Raw genomic sequence first — 17,773 nt, forward strand, 5'->3', positions numbered from 1 at the left:
CAGTTACTCATTTTAATGACTCATAAAATGTCTTCATATAACGCTTAAAGATTAAAAATAATTATTATGCCCTTGTCCGTTTTAAAATAATATTTATGGAATGCTCGGCTGCGGTTTATTGTAAACGTAGAGACAGAGAGAGAGAGAGAGAGAGAGAGAGAGAGAGAGAGAGAGAGAGAGAGAGAGAGAGACAAACAGACAGACTGAAAAGTGAAAACTTTCATGTTGCTGTCTACAAAAATATCCTCAAACGGACGTTTGAAGTCGGGGCATTAGCGTATCTTTCACTGGGCTCCTCTCTGTCGTGTAATTGTTCAAAAGATGGAAGCTGTCCCGCTCCAGTGCCGTATCAGGGACCAGTGTAACAGCGGCTTCTTCTCCGCTAATATCACACAGACTCGAATCCCTTATCAGCGGCTCGGCATGAGTAATTCTCCCACTGCAAGACGTTTTTTTTTTCTTCCGGGAACGGGAAATTCATGCATCAGTAATGCACGGCGACAGATAGAGGTTACACACCCCAATCGCTCAAACTAAACCAACAAAACATGCTTGTTGAGCCCCCAAACCCCCCCGCCTTCCAACGTGTCAGTTTCTCTGTGTCAATACCAGTGGTACGAAGTAACTAAGTACCTTTTACTCGAGTGCTGTTACTTGAGTACCAATTTTGAGGTACTTTTACTTGACTTGAGTTTTGTTTCAATCTCTTTGATATTTTATGGTTGCTGTCAGCCAGAAACCTCTTATCTCCATTATTTAATTGTTTTTTCCCTGTGAATTAACGCCCTTCTTGATCTTACTACAGCGTCACTCAAAAGCTTTGCATCACGTTTTGATTGTAGATCTGCTACTTTTGATGCTTTTTAATTTGAATCCTGAAAAGTAACAGTTTTGGACATATGAGGTTTCCCCCCCGACAGAGACGTTCATGCGTCTACTCTTTTGCAGATTTAGATTATTATTACAAAACTGTTTATTTTATACTTTCGGCTATTTGAAAATAGCAAAAAACATATTTCTTTTACGTCAATTCCTTTTGTACTTTTACTCCAAGTAAAAATGTTGAATACAGCAGGCCCGGATCGCTGGCGTAGCGGTCGGGGCACCTAGGCTCCAAAGTAGCCTGACAGCATTCGAGTCCCGATCTCGACGGCCTTTGTATCATGTCACTCCCCATCTCTCTCCCCTTTCCCTGTCAACCTACTATCCTATCAATAATTTAAAGGCATTAAAAAGCCCAAAAATAAATCTTAAAGGGATAGTTCCCCCCTAAATGACTTTTTTTCTATCGATTAGTCACCCCATGGAGATTTGAATTCATGGATATCTTTTAGTTTTTGTCGCATTCCTAAGCCAATAATTTGATGACCGTCAGCGGTTCTGGTAGGAGACACAAAGAGTTTCCTTTGTGTCTCCAACCGGAACCGCTGCCTACTGGTCCGCTGGTCATCAAATTATTGTCTTAGGAATGCGACAAAAAACAAAAAAATATCCATTAATTCAAATCTCCATGAGGTGACTAATCGATAGAACTTTTTGGGTGAACTATCCCTTCTTTTTTTTTTAAAACAGGACGTTTCCTTGTAAACAGAGGTATTTCTACATGGTGGTATAACAAATGCTGCTCATCTCCCACCACTCTCTGTGTCAATATAAGCCTGAAAAAAACTAAACCAGGTGAGACAGCGGATATTTTAATGACAGACGAGGCCAAAAGAATGTTAAGAACAGGATTCTAAAGTGCGGGGGGAGCGGGCCCACTTCTCTACAGCTGTTTTCCTGAACCACAGTGAATTACAGGGCTCTATTCCACTCGCTCCCTGCATTTTTTTCCCACTATCCTCTCTCTCTCGGTCTCTCTCTCTCTCGGTCTCTCTCTCTCTCTCTCTCTCTCTCGGTCTCTCCCTCTCCCAAACAAATTATTGAGGCTGTGAAAGGCCCTGGCCTCTCTGAACTGTAACCTTCAATAATAGATGCCTTACCAAGGAGGTGCTCATAAAAATATAAACCCACCACCACCACGGTGGTGGTGCCGGGGGCGGGGCGAGCGTCTCAAACCTTCTAGTGGGGGCGTCCCCCCCCCCCTCTCTCTCTAGTGTTGCCAGATTTTGCGAGAGAAATAAGCAACCATGGTATACGAACGCAAGCCCAAAAGAAGCGACTATATCAGTTTAGCCGCTTTAAACCTATATACGTTGGCTGCATGAAAATAAGCTCACAATGCATCGCATCTATTGAGCTTGTGGATCTGCTATTTTCAAAACATCTTTAAAATTAGAGGGGGGGTCCTTGACATGAAAATATTTTGGAACCACTGGTTTAAACAACATTAGACAGCAAGCCCAAAATAAGCAACAACTAACACTTTAGAAACAAGCCCAAAAAAAAAACGCAACCCGCGGCAACTAACCAATATTGACGAGCGACTTCACAGAAAAACAAGCCCAAAGTCGCTTATAATAAGCGGACATGGCAACACTGCCTCTCTCCCCTTTAGCCTAACTCTCCTACCTCGATCCACAGAGGAGAGAAGGTAAAGATTAACGCGCGGATTGAACATTTTTACGAGGGAGAAATGCGCTTCCATTTCTATGCGTTCCCCTGGAGGGGGAGAGGAAGCAAGGAAGCAGGGAGAGAGGAGGCTTCTGGTTTAGTGTTGGAACGCGGCCCCCACATCTTAACCAGGAGGCCTTGCATACATAAAGTCACACCGGCGGTGGAAAGTAACTAAGTACATCTACTCAAGTAGGCTACTGTAATTAAGTAACAATTGTGAGGTACTTTTTTTTTTACTTTACTTGAGTATTTCCATTTTTCAATACTTTATGCTTCTACGCTACTACTAACCCTGAAAACTTTAGTAAATAGTTACTTTTTAGATTTTCCCAAACATCCAACTAGTCAATTAAGACCTGTTTTATACATCGGCTATTTGTAAAATAGCCAATCTACAAGCTCACAATGCGTCGCGATGCACCACTTTATGAGCTTGTAGATCGCCTGTTTTCAAAAGATTTGTGAAACATCTGAGTCCTTTTCTTTGGGTTCTTTCCACTATATTTCAAATGCCAATTACTTTTTGTACATTTACTCGAGTAAAATTTTTAATACAGGCCTTTTACTTTAACAGAGTTAACAGAGTGGAATGGTCTCTGTCGGGCGGAAACCTCATATGTCCAAAACTGTTACTTTTCAGGATTCAAATTCAAAAGCATCAAAAAGCAGCAGATCTACAAGCTCGAAACGCGTCGCGTTTCAAGCTTGTAGATCTGCTACTTTTTGATGCTTTCGTGTGACGCTGTAGTGTGATCAGGTAGGAGCGTTAATTTACGAAAAAAAACACAAAAAAGTAAAAACAAATATGGAGATAAGAGGTTTCTGCACCCGACAGCAAGGACATTTATATTGCATTATCGCTACTTTTACTTTAATACAGATCTATAATAAATCAGAGTACTTCTTCTTCTTCCTCTTCCAGCAGTGAGTCACGCCCTGCGAGCCTGTGAGGGCACGAAGGTCATCAAATATTTAACCCATTCAGACCGGGAACGCATCTGTGCTGTCATTTTTTTTATTTATTTTTTAGCTACAACCATTATTTTTTATACTTTGGGCTATTCAAAAATAGTAGATATACGAGCTTGTAGATCTTCTATTTTTGAAAATGTGTGCAAAACTTTGAATATGTATATTTTAAGATTATTTATTTTTTGCTCAAGCTTCTGGGGGTCCCAGGAACAAAATATTTTGAGATGGGAGTCCGCGGCCAAATACATATCATTTTGGGGGTCCTTGACATGAAAAAGTTTGAGCACCACTGATATAGAAACATTTTCAGAACACTGTTAGGATTTAGAGCAAAAATGTTTGTTACAAATGTTCACATTAAAAAAAAAAATATATATATATATATATATATATATTAAAAGAAATTCACACATTTTCAAGATTTTTCAAAAAATCTACAAGCTCATAGCGCGGCACTCGGTGCCTCGCTATAAGCTTGTAGCTCTGCTATTTTTGAATAGCCCAAAGAAATGTTAAAATGACAGCGGCGGTGCAGGCGTTCCCGGGTCTTAATGGGTTAAAGAGGTACACCTCAGGGGACGTGCCCTGGAAATGGGCTGAGTAAATAAAGACGACAGGAGGCCAAGTCTCTTTCGCCCCACTGCGTCTCGTGACAAGAAGCCCCTCGTCCCCCCCCTCATCCCCCTCCGCTGAACTCTTTCCGCTCCCTCTCCCGTGAACCAACAGTGTTGCCAGATTTTGCGACAGAGACAAGCAGAGGGCCAGGTATACGAGAAAAACAAGCCCCAAAAGAAGTTAAAGGAGTAGTGCACCCAAAGAATGACATGTTTTCTATCAATTACACACCCCATGAAGGTTTGAATTCATGGATATTTTTTTTGTTTTTGTCGTATTCCTAAGCCAACAATTTAAATAATTTGAATTTGATAATTGGCTTAGGAATGCAACAAAAGCTGAAACAATCCATGAATTCAAGGCTTCATGGGGTGTGTAATGATGGAAAATATGTCATTTTTTGGGTGAACTACTCCATCAAACCCTATAGATAGACCATTTTAAAATAGCCGATCTACAAGCTCACAACGCGCCGCTTTTGCGACGCGTTGTGAGCTGAGTTGTTCCCTCTCTCTCTCTCTCTCTCTCTCTCTCTCTCTCTCTCTCTCTCTCTCTCTCTCTCTCTCTCTCTCTCTCTCTCTCTCTCTCTCTCTGTCTCTACGTTTAAAATAGACCGCAGCCGAGCGTTCCATAAATATTATTTTAAAACAGACGAGGGCATAATAATGATTTGAGCGTTATACGAAGACATTTTTATTCCGCCATTAAAATGATTAAGTGTGGTTGCATTGAGCGTATTGTGAGATACACAGAGCATCACCATTATGATGGTACAGGGGTCTATAGGGGGGTGTTGTCCTATTAGTTTAGTTTTGACTGCCTTTTTTTGTTTAGTTTTGTTTTCGGCTCTGTTTTTCTGTCTTTTGTATGTCATTAATTTGTTCAGAAGGAGATCTCTGATGGTTAACCCATTAAGACCTGGAATGCATCTGAGTCACTTTAGATTTCTTTGGCTATTCAAAAATAGCAGATATACAAGCTCATAGCTCGGCACCGAGTGCCGCGCTATGAGCTTGTAGATCTGCTATTCATGAAAAATCGTGAAAATATTTTTTTAATATTTTTTTCCGAAAAACTGTTAGGATTTAGAAAATGTTTAGAAGCGGCCTCAGGTCTTAAATCAAAGAATACGACCCGCACACTGTCAGAAACTTGCAAAAAAATTATGTAGCTCTTTATTTCGACGTTTCGGTCGTTAGACCTTTATCAGGACAGACAATGATGAATGGGTCTAACGACCAAAACGTAGAATGAAGAGCTACATTTTGTTTGCAAGTTTCTGACAGTGTGCGGGTCCTATTCTTTGATTTAACCATCAGAGATCTCCTTCTGAATTGTGCATTTTTTTTACTTACACACCTGTCGCCAACCTTTGAGGTGTGTATCGGCCTCCTTCACAAAAGTGTCATTTTAACGATACAAATCCTGTATGGGGGTTCCCTGTTGGCCAGGGTCAGATGGGGGGGTCTGCGGACAAAATACAATTGGGGGGGGGGGGGGGGGTCCTTGACATAAAAATGTTTGAGAAGCGCTGGTTTAAACAACAGCAGGAAGCAAAACCAAATAAACAACAACTACACTTTAGAAACAAGCCACCCCCCCCCCCCCTCAAAACCAAAAAAACAGACATCCCCCAACTGAAATATTCACAAGCGACTTCACTTTAAGGAAAGAAACAAGCCCAAAGTCACTTAAAATAAAATATAAGCAACTTGGCAACACTGTCCCCGATCTCTCTCTCTCTCGCTCTCTCTCTCTATCTCTCTCCGTCCGTCCCCTCTCGCCTAACCGTATCCAGTGGAGGGAAAAGTACTCAAATGTTTTACTTAAGTAAAAGTATCAATACTGCAATATAGAAATACTCCATTACAAGCAAAAGTCCAGAATTCAAAAATGCACTTGAGTAAAAGTACAAAAGTATTGGCATCAAAATGTACCAAAAGTAAAAGTATACTCATTATGCAGAATGTCCCATTTCAAGTTTTCAAATGTATAAGCATCTTTTGAAAATAGCAGATCTACAAGCTCACAATGCGTCGCGTAAGCTTGTAGATCTGCTATTTTCAAATGGCCGAAATGTATATAGGGCTGAAGTGGTTAATGTATGTTTTGAAATAATAATACAAATTTAACTAAAGATTTCAAATAATTGTAGTGGAGAAAAAGCTTTAAAAAATTGCCTCGAGATGTAGTGGAGTACAAGTAAAAGTATTGGAAATTTGAAATACTCCAGTAAAGTAAAAATACCTCAAAATTGTACACAAGTGTAGTACTCGAGTAAATGTACTTAGTTACTTTCCACCACTGACCGCCGTATCTATCTCCCACCTTGGCTCTTTCATGTCTGTCACGCCTCCTCGCTCTCTCCTCTCCTTCGCTACTCCTCTGCTGGCTCCTTATTCCCTTTATTCTTCCCCCGCACCCCCCCCCCCCTCTCTCACTCTCTCATCTCTCTGTGCCCTTTTCTAAAGAGTGGAGCCACTCAGAAGACTGTCAGATATTATGCGTGCATCTCTCTCTCTCTCTCTCTCCCTCTCCCCCTCTCTCTCTCTCTCTCTCTCTCTCTCTCTGAAGCTCTTTCTACTATTTCTCTCTGCATCCTATATCCAGTGTTCTGTCTTGAGGTATTTGTACTTTACTTGAGTATTTCCAATTTCCAATACTTTTACTTCTACTCCACTACATCTCGGATCCAAATATTTTATTTTTACTCCACTACAATTATTTGAAAACTTTAGTTACTAGTTACTTTGCAGATATGAATTATTACATTATAAAACATACAATGAACCACTTTAGCCCTGTTTTATACCTAGGCTATTTGAAAATAGACGATCTACAAGCTCACAACGCGTCGCGATGCGACGCGTTGTGAGCTTGTAGATCTGCTATTTTCAAACATTTTAGTACTTTTACTTTTGGTACTACATATATTTTGATGCCAATACTTGTGCACTTTTACGCAAGTAGCCCTAGATATTGAATACTGGACTTTTACTTGTAACAGAGTATTTCTACATTGTGGTATTGATACTTTTACTTAGGTAAAACATTTGAGTACTTTTTCCACCACTGATCGATTGCGATGTCTTTCGAGGGCCGTCCCCTCTACAACAGATATCTTGACTGAAAATTGCCGATCTACAAGCTCTACAAACCCATCCACAAGCTTGCAGATCTGCTATTGTTTCCTGAATGTTCAGCTTCTATGAGCTCTCATAGGATGAGACAGTAAACATTAAGCACGTCTGTGAGCAGCAAATTAATGAGAACTCAGGAGCAATAAAAAAAAAGATGATTTCAAATCGACTAAAGGGCAGTTCGCGCCAAGCACTTTAACGATAACCATAACTATAGCTATATCGCTCACCATTTGTCTTCGACATATATACTGCAGTTGTGGTGTGTGCCATCCAGTTGAGTTCGAACTATTTTTTAAAACTATATCTTTATAGTTATAGTGCTTGGTGTGAACCGCCCTTTTGTCGAATAAAATCATCTTTCTTTTTATTGATCCTGATCTCAGTAATTTCCTGCGGTGCGCACAAGCGTGCTTAACGTTTACTATCTCATCCTTTGAGAGCCCTCACCCCTTATGCCTAAACTTTTTTGGCATTTTTTACTATTTTGAAAAACTTCTAAAATATTTTCAAAAAGATTGCCGATCTACATCAACACATTGTGAGCGTGTAGATCGGCTATTTAAGAATTCAAATTTGTGAAAAATGCCCCAAAAAGGTTTAGGCATAAGGGAGTAAGGCGGCGTGCAAGATACTGTAGAGCCCCAAATATCTTCGCCGAACATAGCTGATCAAGATCATGTTGTGGGCTTGCAGATCTGCTATGTTCACCTTAATGTTGGCTCCAGAATAGGTAGGTGGTTAACGTGTAGTTTGTAGAGATATTGAAACCAACACAAACGTGTAGTTTGTAGATAAACTGAAACCAACACAAACTCGTAGTTTGTAGAGATATTGAAACCAACAGATATTGAAACCAACACAAACGTGTGGTTTGTAGAGATACCGAAACCAACACAACAAGCACTCTATTATCTTCTTGTTGATGCCTGCCATGCCCTGCTCTGCCTCCGCGTGTGGGTGATATTTAATACAGTGCAAAATATCAATAAATAACCAGAAACTGAGCAAGAATTGAGCTGGACACACACACTTTTCAGAGACGGCGCGCTGCCTGCAACATCTCAAATACCATCCTGCCAACAGAAAGGTCTGCGCTGACCTTTTCACACCAACCACTCTGTCCCGGTGTATTTAACACATTCAATCCGGGAACACATCTGTGCCATTTTAAGATGTCTTAGGCTATTCAAAACATTGCAGATATTGTAGATCTGCTATTTTTTGAAAAATCCTATAAAGATTTGTGAAAATCTTTGAATATATATACTTTTTAAAGCAAACATTTGTAAAATATTTAGTTCCAGGGACCCCCAGAAGCAAAGATTTGAGTTACACATGTGTGCAAAAAGATTTGCACACATTTTCATGATTTTTCAAAAATAGCAGATCTACAAGCTCACAGTATATATATATATATATATATATATATATATATATATATATATATATATATATATATATATATATATATATATATATATATATATATTTATTATTATTATTATTATTATTATTATTATTATTATTATTTTAAGGGGAACATTTGTAACTCAAATCTTTGCTTCTGGGGGGGTCCCTGGAACAAAATGTTTTACAAATGTTCCCTTTAAAACAAAAGATTTGCACACATTTTCACGATTTTCTTTTTTCAAAAATAGCAGATCTACAAGCTCATAGTGCGGCACTCAGTGCCGCGTTATGAGCTTGTAGATCTGCTATTTTTGAATAGCCCAAAGAAATCTTAAAAAATGACAGAGATGCGTTCCCGGATTAAATGGGTTAACAAACCACTGTACTAGCTCAGCATCAGAGGTGAACAGCTCCCCCGAGATGCAGGCAACACATGCATTATTCATCCTTATCCGTCTACTACTGTATGAGAGACATTTTGCGTTTAAAAAGCGTCAGCCATCTCCTCTCTGCTGCTTCGCACATCCTATTATGAATTGATGAACGCGACCACTTCTTAAAGGGATAGTTCACCCAAAAAACATATTTTTTTCCTATCAATTAGTCACCCCATGGAAACTTGAATTCAAATTATTGGCTTAGGAATGCGACAAAAACTAAAAAATATACATGAATTCAAGTCTCCATGGGGTGACTAATCGATAGGAAAAAGTCATTTTGGGGGTGAACTATCCCTTTAACTACGGATTGAACACATGCTAATTATCATTTTGATGAACACAACGCTTCTAAACGAGGCCTGTCTGCAAATTTACTTTAGAAACTCACCAAACCACGTGTGAATAATCATGCACACGCATGCATTTACATCCTCATCATGCAGAGTGAGAAACGCAATCAAAAAACAAGAGGTGTGAGTGGTTGACTTCACTAAAAATGCAAATGCATTGACAGATGTAATGGATACATTATGGAATATTATATATATAGAGTCATACATTATGCATGCCGTTGTCACTGTTTGACAGAAACCTTGTAACTCTATGTTTCTACTTGTTATGTTATGTTCTGTTTTTTTTATAATGTCCTACTTGGAAAATAGCCGATCTATGAGCTCACAACACACATCGCAATGCGAAGTTTTGAGAGCTTGTAGATTGGCTATTTTCACAGTTTTTTGAAAAATGCTGAAAGTGAAAAGTGGATCATTCTGTCTGTGGGTTTAATTAATGTTTAATCAATGAAAAGCATTAACAAGAGCTTGTGAATAAATAAGAAATACACTGGATCAATTGGAACACAGGTAATTATTTTCCATTTCATGACCTGTAACGTTTTTTGGACATAATAAGGTTTCCGCCAGACAGCGACGATATGACGATATGTCCAAAACTGGATAACTTTTCAGTATTCAAATAAAAAAATAGCAATAGTAGCAGATCTACAAGCTCGAGTCAAAACTTTTGTAGATCTGCTACTTTTGATGCTTTTGTGTGACACTGTAGTATGATCAAGTAGGGCATTCATTTACGAAAAAACATACAAAGTTAGAATATGGAGATAAGAGGTTTCTGCCCGACAGCAACGATATTATGTTATATTAGCCCAGTAAGACGGGGAAAGGATCTGTCATTTTAAGATATCTTTGGCTAAGATAAAATGTGGTTCTTACCTTGGCTGAATGTGTCGACAGAGTTGTTCCCTTGTCCCAGGTTGATGATGTAACCGTGCTTGGGCTGGGCGGTGATGTGGAACACCAGTGAGGCCGGGCTGCTGTCTCTGTCCTCCGCCTTCAGCGCCTTGGAGCTGATGGGGTACCCCAGGTGACCCGTGGGCAGGATCTTCAGCGTGGGCGCGCCTTTGTTGACCACGATCTGGGGGACGCCGTTGTCGAGGGCCACCACGGTGATCTTCACGGTCTGCGGGCGGCGGGTCTCGAACACGGTGTCGGGGAAGACGTAGAAGTCGGTGTGCGTGCCGTCGGTCACGGTGAAGGAGAAGGAGTCCTCGGGCGACTCGGTGCCGTCGTGCCTGTAGCTGATGAGGTTCTCGTTGAGGTCCTGCTTGGTGAAGCTGGTGACGGGCGTGGAGAGGTTGTAGAGGAGCTTGCCGTGGACGGGCAGCTGCGTGACCGTGAACCTCAGCAGTTTCTCCGCCGTGTCCTGGTCCTCGGCGGTGAGCTCGAACGGCGTGATCAGCTTGGTCTGCCCCTCGGTGACGAGGAGGCCGTTGATGGTCACCACGGGTTTTTTGTTGTCGACGTCCACGATGGCGACCCTGAACGTCCTGAAGACGGGATTGAAGCCGTCCGTGACCTCGAACTCGAAGCTGTCCATCTTGACCTCGTCGTCGGAGGTGTGGATGTAGTAGACCTTGCTGCCGGCGAGTTGGAGCTGCGTGAACGACACGATAGGCATCCCGGGGGTGTCCGTGCACTCCAGGTGGCCTCTCACCGGGGCCCTGGTGATGGTGAAGACCAGGTGCTCGTCGGGGCTGTTGAGGTCAGTGGTGCTGAGAAGGTCGGTGGTCAGGGTCACTCGGCCGCCTTCCTTCAGGGACACGCCCTTGCTGACCACGTCGGGGAACACCATGTCGATGCTGCCCACGGTGATGTAGAAGTAGCGGTCGATGAGCGGGTTCATGCCGTCGGTGACGTCGAACTTGACCAGGTCGCGGACGCCCTCCTGGCCGTTGTGCGTGTACACCACCAGCCCCTCGTCCAGCTCGCCCTGCGTGAAGTTCATGCCCAACGTTATGTTCTCCAAAGAACCAGAGGGAGTTTTCCTTTGAAGGATACCCTGGCCGGGTCCAAAGCGGATGACGAAGGTCAGCTCGCTGTCGTCCGAATCCAAATCTGTGGCTTTGAGAGCATTGCCGTCGATCTCCTTGGCCTCTCCTATCTCCACCTCCAGGCCATCGTTGATCAGCATTCGAGGAGTCTCGTCGTCGACTGGAATGATCATGACCATGGCTGTTTTCTCCACAAAGTGCTTGCCGTCCGTGACGATGACGTCGAAGCTGTCCTCAGTGGTCTCGGAGTCGTCGTGCTCGTAGATGATGCTGGAGGCCTCTCTGATCTGCTCCAGTGTGAAGTTCTTCACGAGGACAGAGCCGGTGGATAACTGGTTCAAGATTGCGCCGTGTTTTGGCGGCTTGGAGATGATGAACGTCAGCTCCTCGGCCGGGATGTCGGCGTCGGCGGCGTTCAGGATCGGCGTGTCGATCACGATGTTCATTCCTTCCATCACCACGATCTCCCTCATGTAGAGCTCTGGCATCTCGTCGTTTGTGGGGATGATGACGATGGGGAAGAACAGGTTCTCTGAGAAGTTGATGCCATCGGAGCATCTAAACGTGAATCTGTCTTCCACCGGCTCGACCCCTTTGTGAATGCTCTGCACATAGTGGATGTGTCCCTCCCTGATGTCTCCGATGGTAAAAGCACTGATCGCTGTCCCTGACCTGGACTTTTCGGAGCCTGGAGCGGGGGAAATGTTTTCCAAATAGCCGGCGGAGGGCTGAACGATGATGGTGCAAAGGATGTCTTCTGACGGCGTGTCATTGTCATCGGCGTTCAAGTGCTCTGGGCCGATGGTGTATTTCTCCCCTTCAATGACACTGAACTGAACCCCGACTCCGACCTCAGGGGACTGGTTGTCAACTGGAAGAATAGTCACCCAGACACGAACTCCAGTGACTTTGTTGCCGCCTACTGTCCATTCGTCTGACATGTCGGTGAGCGTCAAATTGAAGTCGTCCCCTTCAGATATAAGGCCTATCTCGCCACTAGTGTGTGCGTACACCACCAAGCCGTTGATAATGTCGGCCTGTGTAAACCTAGTAGCGGGCACCCCTTTAACCAGGATCTCTCCCATCTCCGGGGCGTCTTCTACAATGAAGGTCAACTGGAGGTCATCTGTGTCGTCGTCGTGTCCTTGGAGGACGTTGGTCGTGATTTCCGTGGCTCCGTTTTCCAGCACGTCCAAATGGGAGCCTATGGTCCCCAAGGGCAAGTCGACCGTGGGGATCTCGTCATCGACGGGTCTCACCTGCACTCTGACGGTCACGGTCACCACGTGGATCGCGTCGCTGACGTCCAAGAGGAACTCGTCGCTGACCGTCTCGTCCCCGTTGTGGATGTAGGAGATCTTGCCCTCCGTGATGTCCTCCAGTTTGAAACGAGCTCCCTTGTCCAGGTCAGCGAACTCCTCCTGGAGCTGCCCGTGTGCGGGGGGCTGGCTCAGAGTGAAGGTTATCTGTTTGATGTCCGTGTCGGGGTCCGTGGCGTCCAGCTCAGCGATGGAGATGACATGCATGCCGCGCTCGTACACAGTAAAGCCGGTGTTGGTGATCTGAGGGGGCTTGTTGTTGACCGGCTGGAGGTAGATGGTGAACGCTCCGTCCACGCTGTTCCCCGCCGGGTCCTCCACGGAGTAGCGGAGCTGCACAACGTGGGCCGTGATCCCCAGCTCCACGTCGGGCGGCCTGTAGGACACCTTGTGGTGGTTGACTTGGGCTTGGGTGAACTCCGTGACCTCGGTGTCGGGGCTGTCCGTGAGGACCAAGGTGCCGAACGCGGCCGGGTTGTTTTCGTCGGTGTCGGTGGGGGGCTGCGTGACCGTGTACTTCAGGTCGCGGTCCTCCGAGTCCAAGTCGGTGTAGCGGAGAACCTCTTTACTGAAGTGAGTGAGCTGGTACTCGTGGACGGTCATTTGCAGGGTGGTGCCGGGGAACAGCTCGGGCGGGACGTCGTCGATAGGCAAGACCCTGATGACAAACACGCTCTCCCCGGACTCGTTCGGCGGGTCGTTGTCGTCCTGAGCCGTGAACACGAACTGGTCCATGACCGTGTCCGTGTTGTGAGGGCCCGTGTGCTTGTAGAACAGCTTCCCGTCCGTGATGTCTTTCTGCAGCCACTCCGTCACCTCTTTCTCGTACACCTCGTCCTCGGCGTTGAACCTCCACGAGGAGGGATCCTCCGGAGCGTCCGACTGTCTCAGGAACGCCGCGCCGATCGCGGAGAACGGCGGGACGATGGTGAACTTAATGGTGGAGTCTTCGGAGTCGATGTCGGCCGCGCTGAGCATGAAGGGGTACACGGGCATCATCTGGTTCTTAAACAGCACCAGGCCGGTGTTGGCGTTGATGATGGGCGGCTCGTCGTCGGTGGGCACGATGGTGATGGGAAACAGGAACTCCACCTCGTTCTTGCCGTCGGTCATCTTGAAGATGATGTTGTCGCTGTAGGTGTCGCTGCCGTCGTGCTGGTACACCACGATGCCCGCGTCCAGGTCGGCGGGCGTGAAGAACCCCCGGCGTGCAGAGCCCAGCACCGTGAGCTCGCCGTGACGCAGCCCGTCCACCACCGTCACCGCCACGTTGTCCAGGTTGTCCTCGTCGCTGATCTCCAGGTTGTGCGCGGTGAACAGCGGCCGGGACTGGCCCTCATACAGCAGCTGGCCCGTGTTGCGCGTCACCACCGGCGCCATGGTGTTCATGGGCTTCACCACGATCATGAACCTACGGTGGTGGTAAAAGTATACTCACATTAATTACTTAAGTAAAATTATCAATACTGCTGTGTAGAAATACTTTGTTACAAGTAAAAGTATGGAATTCCAAATTTACTTGAGTAAAAGTACAAAAGTATTGGTATCAAAATATACTTAAAGTACCAAAAGTGAAAGTACTCATTAGGCAGAATGTCTAATGAAGTTTTCAAATGTATAAAATCTATACAAATCTTTAGAAAATAGCAGATCTACAAGCTCACAATGTGTCGCATCACGACGCACTGTGAGCTTGTAGATCTGCTATTTTCAAATGGCCGAAATATATATAGGGTTGAAGTGGTTATTGTGTTTTTTTAATATTAATCAAAATCTACAAAGTAACTGAAGTTTTCAAATATTTGTAGTGGGGTAAAAAGTACAATATTTGCCTCTGAGATGTAGGCTATAGTGGAGTAAAAGTAAAAGCACTGAAAATACTTATGGTAAAGTAAAAAGAAGAAAAAAAACAACTCAAAATTGTACTTACGCGAAGGGGTCCGACGCGGCGCCCTCCGTGTCCACCACCTCGAACTCCAGCTGGAAGATCCTCTCCGTGTCCGAGTCGAGCGAGGGGGGCTTGTAGGCGATCTTGAGGTCCCGCAGGTCTCTCTGGTAGAAGGACGTGATGGGGAGGTTCCTGTCGTCGGTGCTGACGATGTACCCTTCCTCGTAGGACAAAGGCGAGGTGATGTTGAACACCAGCTCGTCCGCGTCCGTCTCGCCGTCCTCGGCGGCCAGCATGTCCGGCGTGAGCGCCGTCATGACGAACTGGCTCACCTCCATCATCATCATGGAGACGAAGCTGGGCTTGGGCGGCGCGTTCTCCTCGCCCTCCTTGACGCGGATCAGCAGGTGGAAGTACTCCTGCTTGACGAGGTTGCCCTCCTTCTTGTCGCGCAGCTCCACCACCATGGGCACGTAGTCCCTGTTGGTACAGGCCTGTCACAGTTATTACGTAATCGTCTAATCGCTAATTATTTAAGATCGTCGCAATTATTTTTTGCATAAATCGTCATAATCGTTTCCATGTTGAAAAATTTTCACACATTTTCAAATATTAAAGAAAAGCAGATATACAGATCTACAAGCTTACAACGCGTCACTTTGTGACGCGTTGTAAGCTTGTAGATCAGCTATTTCTGCTTTTTTTTACATGTATAAAATTATTAAATGTCAAATATGTTTTTCATTTAAGTTATTTGTCATCTGCCCTGTGCAACTTTTGATTACGACGCATAAAAGGCAAACAGAATATTTTTTCATTCATAATGTTCCAATGTTCAATGAACAAAACATACAATTAAATTGTTAATCGCAATTATTTGCGTGACAATTAATCGTCAACTTAAATTTGTAATCGTGACAGCCAGTGGTGGAAAAAGTGATTTTACTTAAGTGGAAAAAAATGTTTTTTCACTTAAGTAAAAGTATCAATACTGCAATGTAGAAGTAGGCCTACTCTGTTACAAGTAAAAGGCCTGTGTTCAAAATGTTACTTGAGTAAAAGTACAAAAGCATTGGCATCAAAATATACTTTAAAGTACCAAAAGTAAAAGTACTAAAATGTTTGAAAATAGCAGATCTACAAGCTCACAACGTGTCACATCGCGACTCATTGTGAGCTTGTAGATCGGCTATTTTCAAATAGCCGAGGTATAAAGTAGGGTTAATGTGTGCTTTATAATGTAATAATTTATATCTGCAAAGTAACTAGTAACTCAAATTTTTCAAATAATTGTAGTGGAGTAAAAGTACAATATTTGCCTCTGAGATGTAGTGGAGTAGAAGTAAAAGTATTGAACATGGGAAATACTCCAGTAAAGTAAAAAAAATCCTCCAAAGTGTACTGAAGTAACAGTAGCCTACTTGAGTAAATGTACTTAGTCACCTTACAACATTGGTTCTCAAAGTGGGGTCCGGGGACCCCCAGGGGTACTTGAGGGGGTTCCAGGGGGTCCCCAGCTAAATGATGGATAGGAACCAAATGGACCCTTATGGGTCTGTAACTCTGAAAGCGTACAAATGGAACCAAATGGACCCGTTACACTCTCAGAGTTAAATTAACATTGATTTTACAATATAAATTGGGGTCCCAGAGATAGAGATGCCATTAAATGGGGTCCGCAGCCTAATGCATGTCAAACTGGGGGTCCTTGCAATTAAAATGGTTGAGAATCACTGCTAGAGCCGTAAAAATCTTCTCTTATGGGGGTCCCTGGGCACATCTTTTCAAATGGGGGTTCGCGGGCTAATAAGTGTCAATTTGGGGGTCCTTGACATGAAAAAGTTTGAGAACCACTGCTTTACACCACATGGTGACAGCCACAGCCCTGTACCTGTTGGGGGACTTGCGGTCGAACGTGTGCTCGTAGCGGATGTCGGCCTGCGTGAACTCGTCGCAGTTCATCATCTTGTTGCTGAGCTTGCCCTGGTCGACGAGCCGGCCGTAGCGGGGCAGCGCGCTGCTCGCCAGGGACGTCACCTCGCACGCGTGCGAGTCCCGGTCGTAGGTGAACTCCAGGACCTTCTTGTCGATGGGGTTGCTCACGCCGTGCAGCTTGTCCACGGTGAGCGGCATGTTCCTGGTCAGCAGCTCCAGCTGCGTGAACACCACCTCCACCTCCATCATGAAGGGGATGATGACGGTCTCCGTGCGCGTGTCGTACCTGCAATGGTGGTGGTACAAGTATACTCACATTTATTACTTTAGGTAAAAGTATCAATACTGCAGTGTAGAAGTATTCTGTTACAAGTAAAAGTAATGGGATTCCAAATGTACTTAAAGGTAGGGTAAGTGATTTACTTTCGTTAGAATAAGTGTTAAATAGCTCTATATTCTGATAGTACTCATTGCAGAGTGTTTGTTCAGTAAAAGGAGTCTCCATGTCTCTCCAGCTCTTTATTAAACAGAAAATGTATGGTCAGTGCTCTCCCCTGATTGGCTTAAATTTTGTCACCTACCTACTTTTTATCAGAATATAGTACTTTAACCTTTTAACCTTTTTAACAAGAAAAAAAAAATGGGGAAAAAAATATCACTTAACCTACCTTTAAGTAAAAGTACAAAAGTATTGGTATCAAATTGTAGGCTACTTAAAGTACCAAAAGTAAAAGTACTCATTATACAGAATGTCCCATTTCAGAAGTTTTCAAATGTATAAAAATCCTTTGAAAATAGCAGATCTACAAGCTCACAATGTGTCCCATCAGGACATGAGCTTGTATTGGCTATTTTCAAATGGCCGATATATAGGCCTATATAGGGTTGAAGTGGTTATTGTGTTTTTTAATAATAATCAAAATCTACAAAGTAACTAGTAACTAAAGTTTTCAAATATTTGTAGTGGAGTAAAAAGTACAATATTTGCCTCTGAGATGTAGGCTATAGTGGAGTAAAAGTAAAAGCACTGAAAATTGGAAATACTCAAGTAAAGTAAAACAGCCCCCCCCCCCCCCCCCCCCCCATTCTACTTAAGCACAGTACTTGAGTAAATGTACTCAATTTTAATTACTACTCGCATGCGC

At 43.9% G+C, this 17,773-nt stretch overlaps 1 protein-coding gene across 1 annotated transcript in view; it reads right to left on the bottom strand.

The window, feature by feature from the left end:
- LOC308090608 (FRAS1-related extracellular matrix protein 2-like) overlaps positions 1-16,892 on the bottom strand; it is a gene marked incomplete at its 3' end in the record, with an annotated part of 169,103 nt that extends 152,211 nt beyond the window's left edge. Inside the window, exons 1-3 of the mRNA XM_080435850.1 lie at positions 16,585-16,892; positions 14,736-15,173; positions 10,369-14,216 (exon numbers count right to left, since the gene is read on the bottom strand). Coding sequence (XP_080291976.1) covers positions 10,369-14,216; positions 14,736-15,173; positions 16,585-16,877 — 4,579 coding nt within the window. The 5' untranslated portion in view covers positions 16,878-16,892. The remainder of the gene's footprint in view (positions 1-10,368; positions 14,217-14,735; positions 15,174-16,584) is intronic.
- Between the last annotated feature and the right edge of the window lie 881 nt (positions 16,893-17,773).

Source organism: Gymnoscopelus braueri, assembly GCF_963280865.1.
Source record: "Gymnoscopelus braueri genome assembly, chromosome: 8".
Taxonomy (NCBI): domain Eukaryota; kingdom Metazoa; phylum Chordata; class Actinopteri; order Myctophiformes; family Myctophidae; genus Gymnoscopelus; species Gymnoscopelus braueri.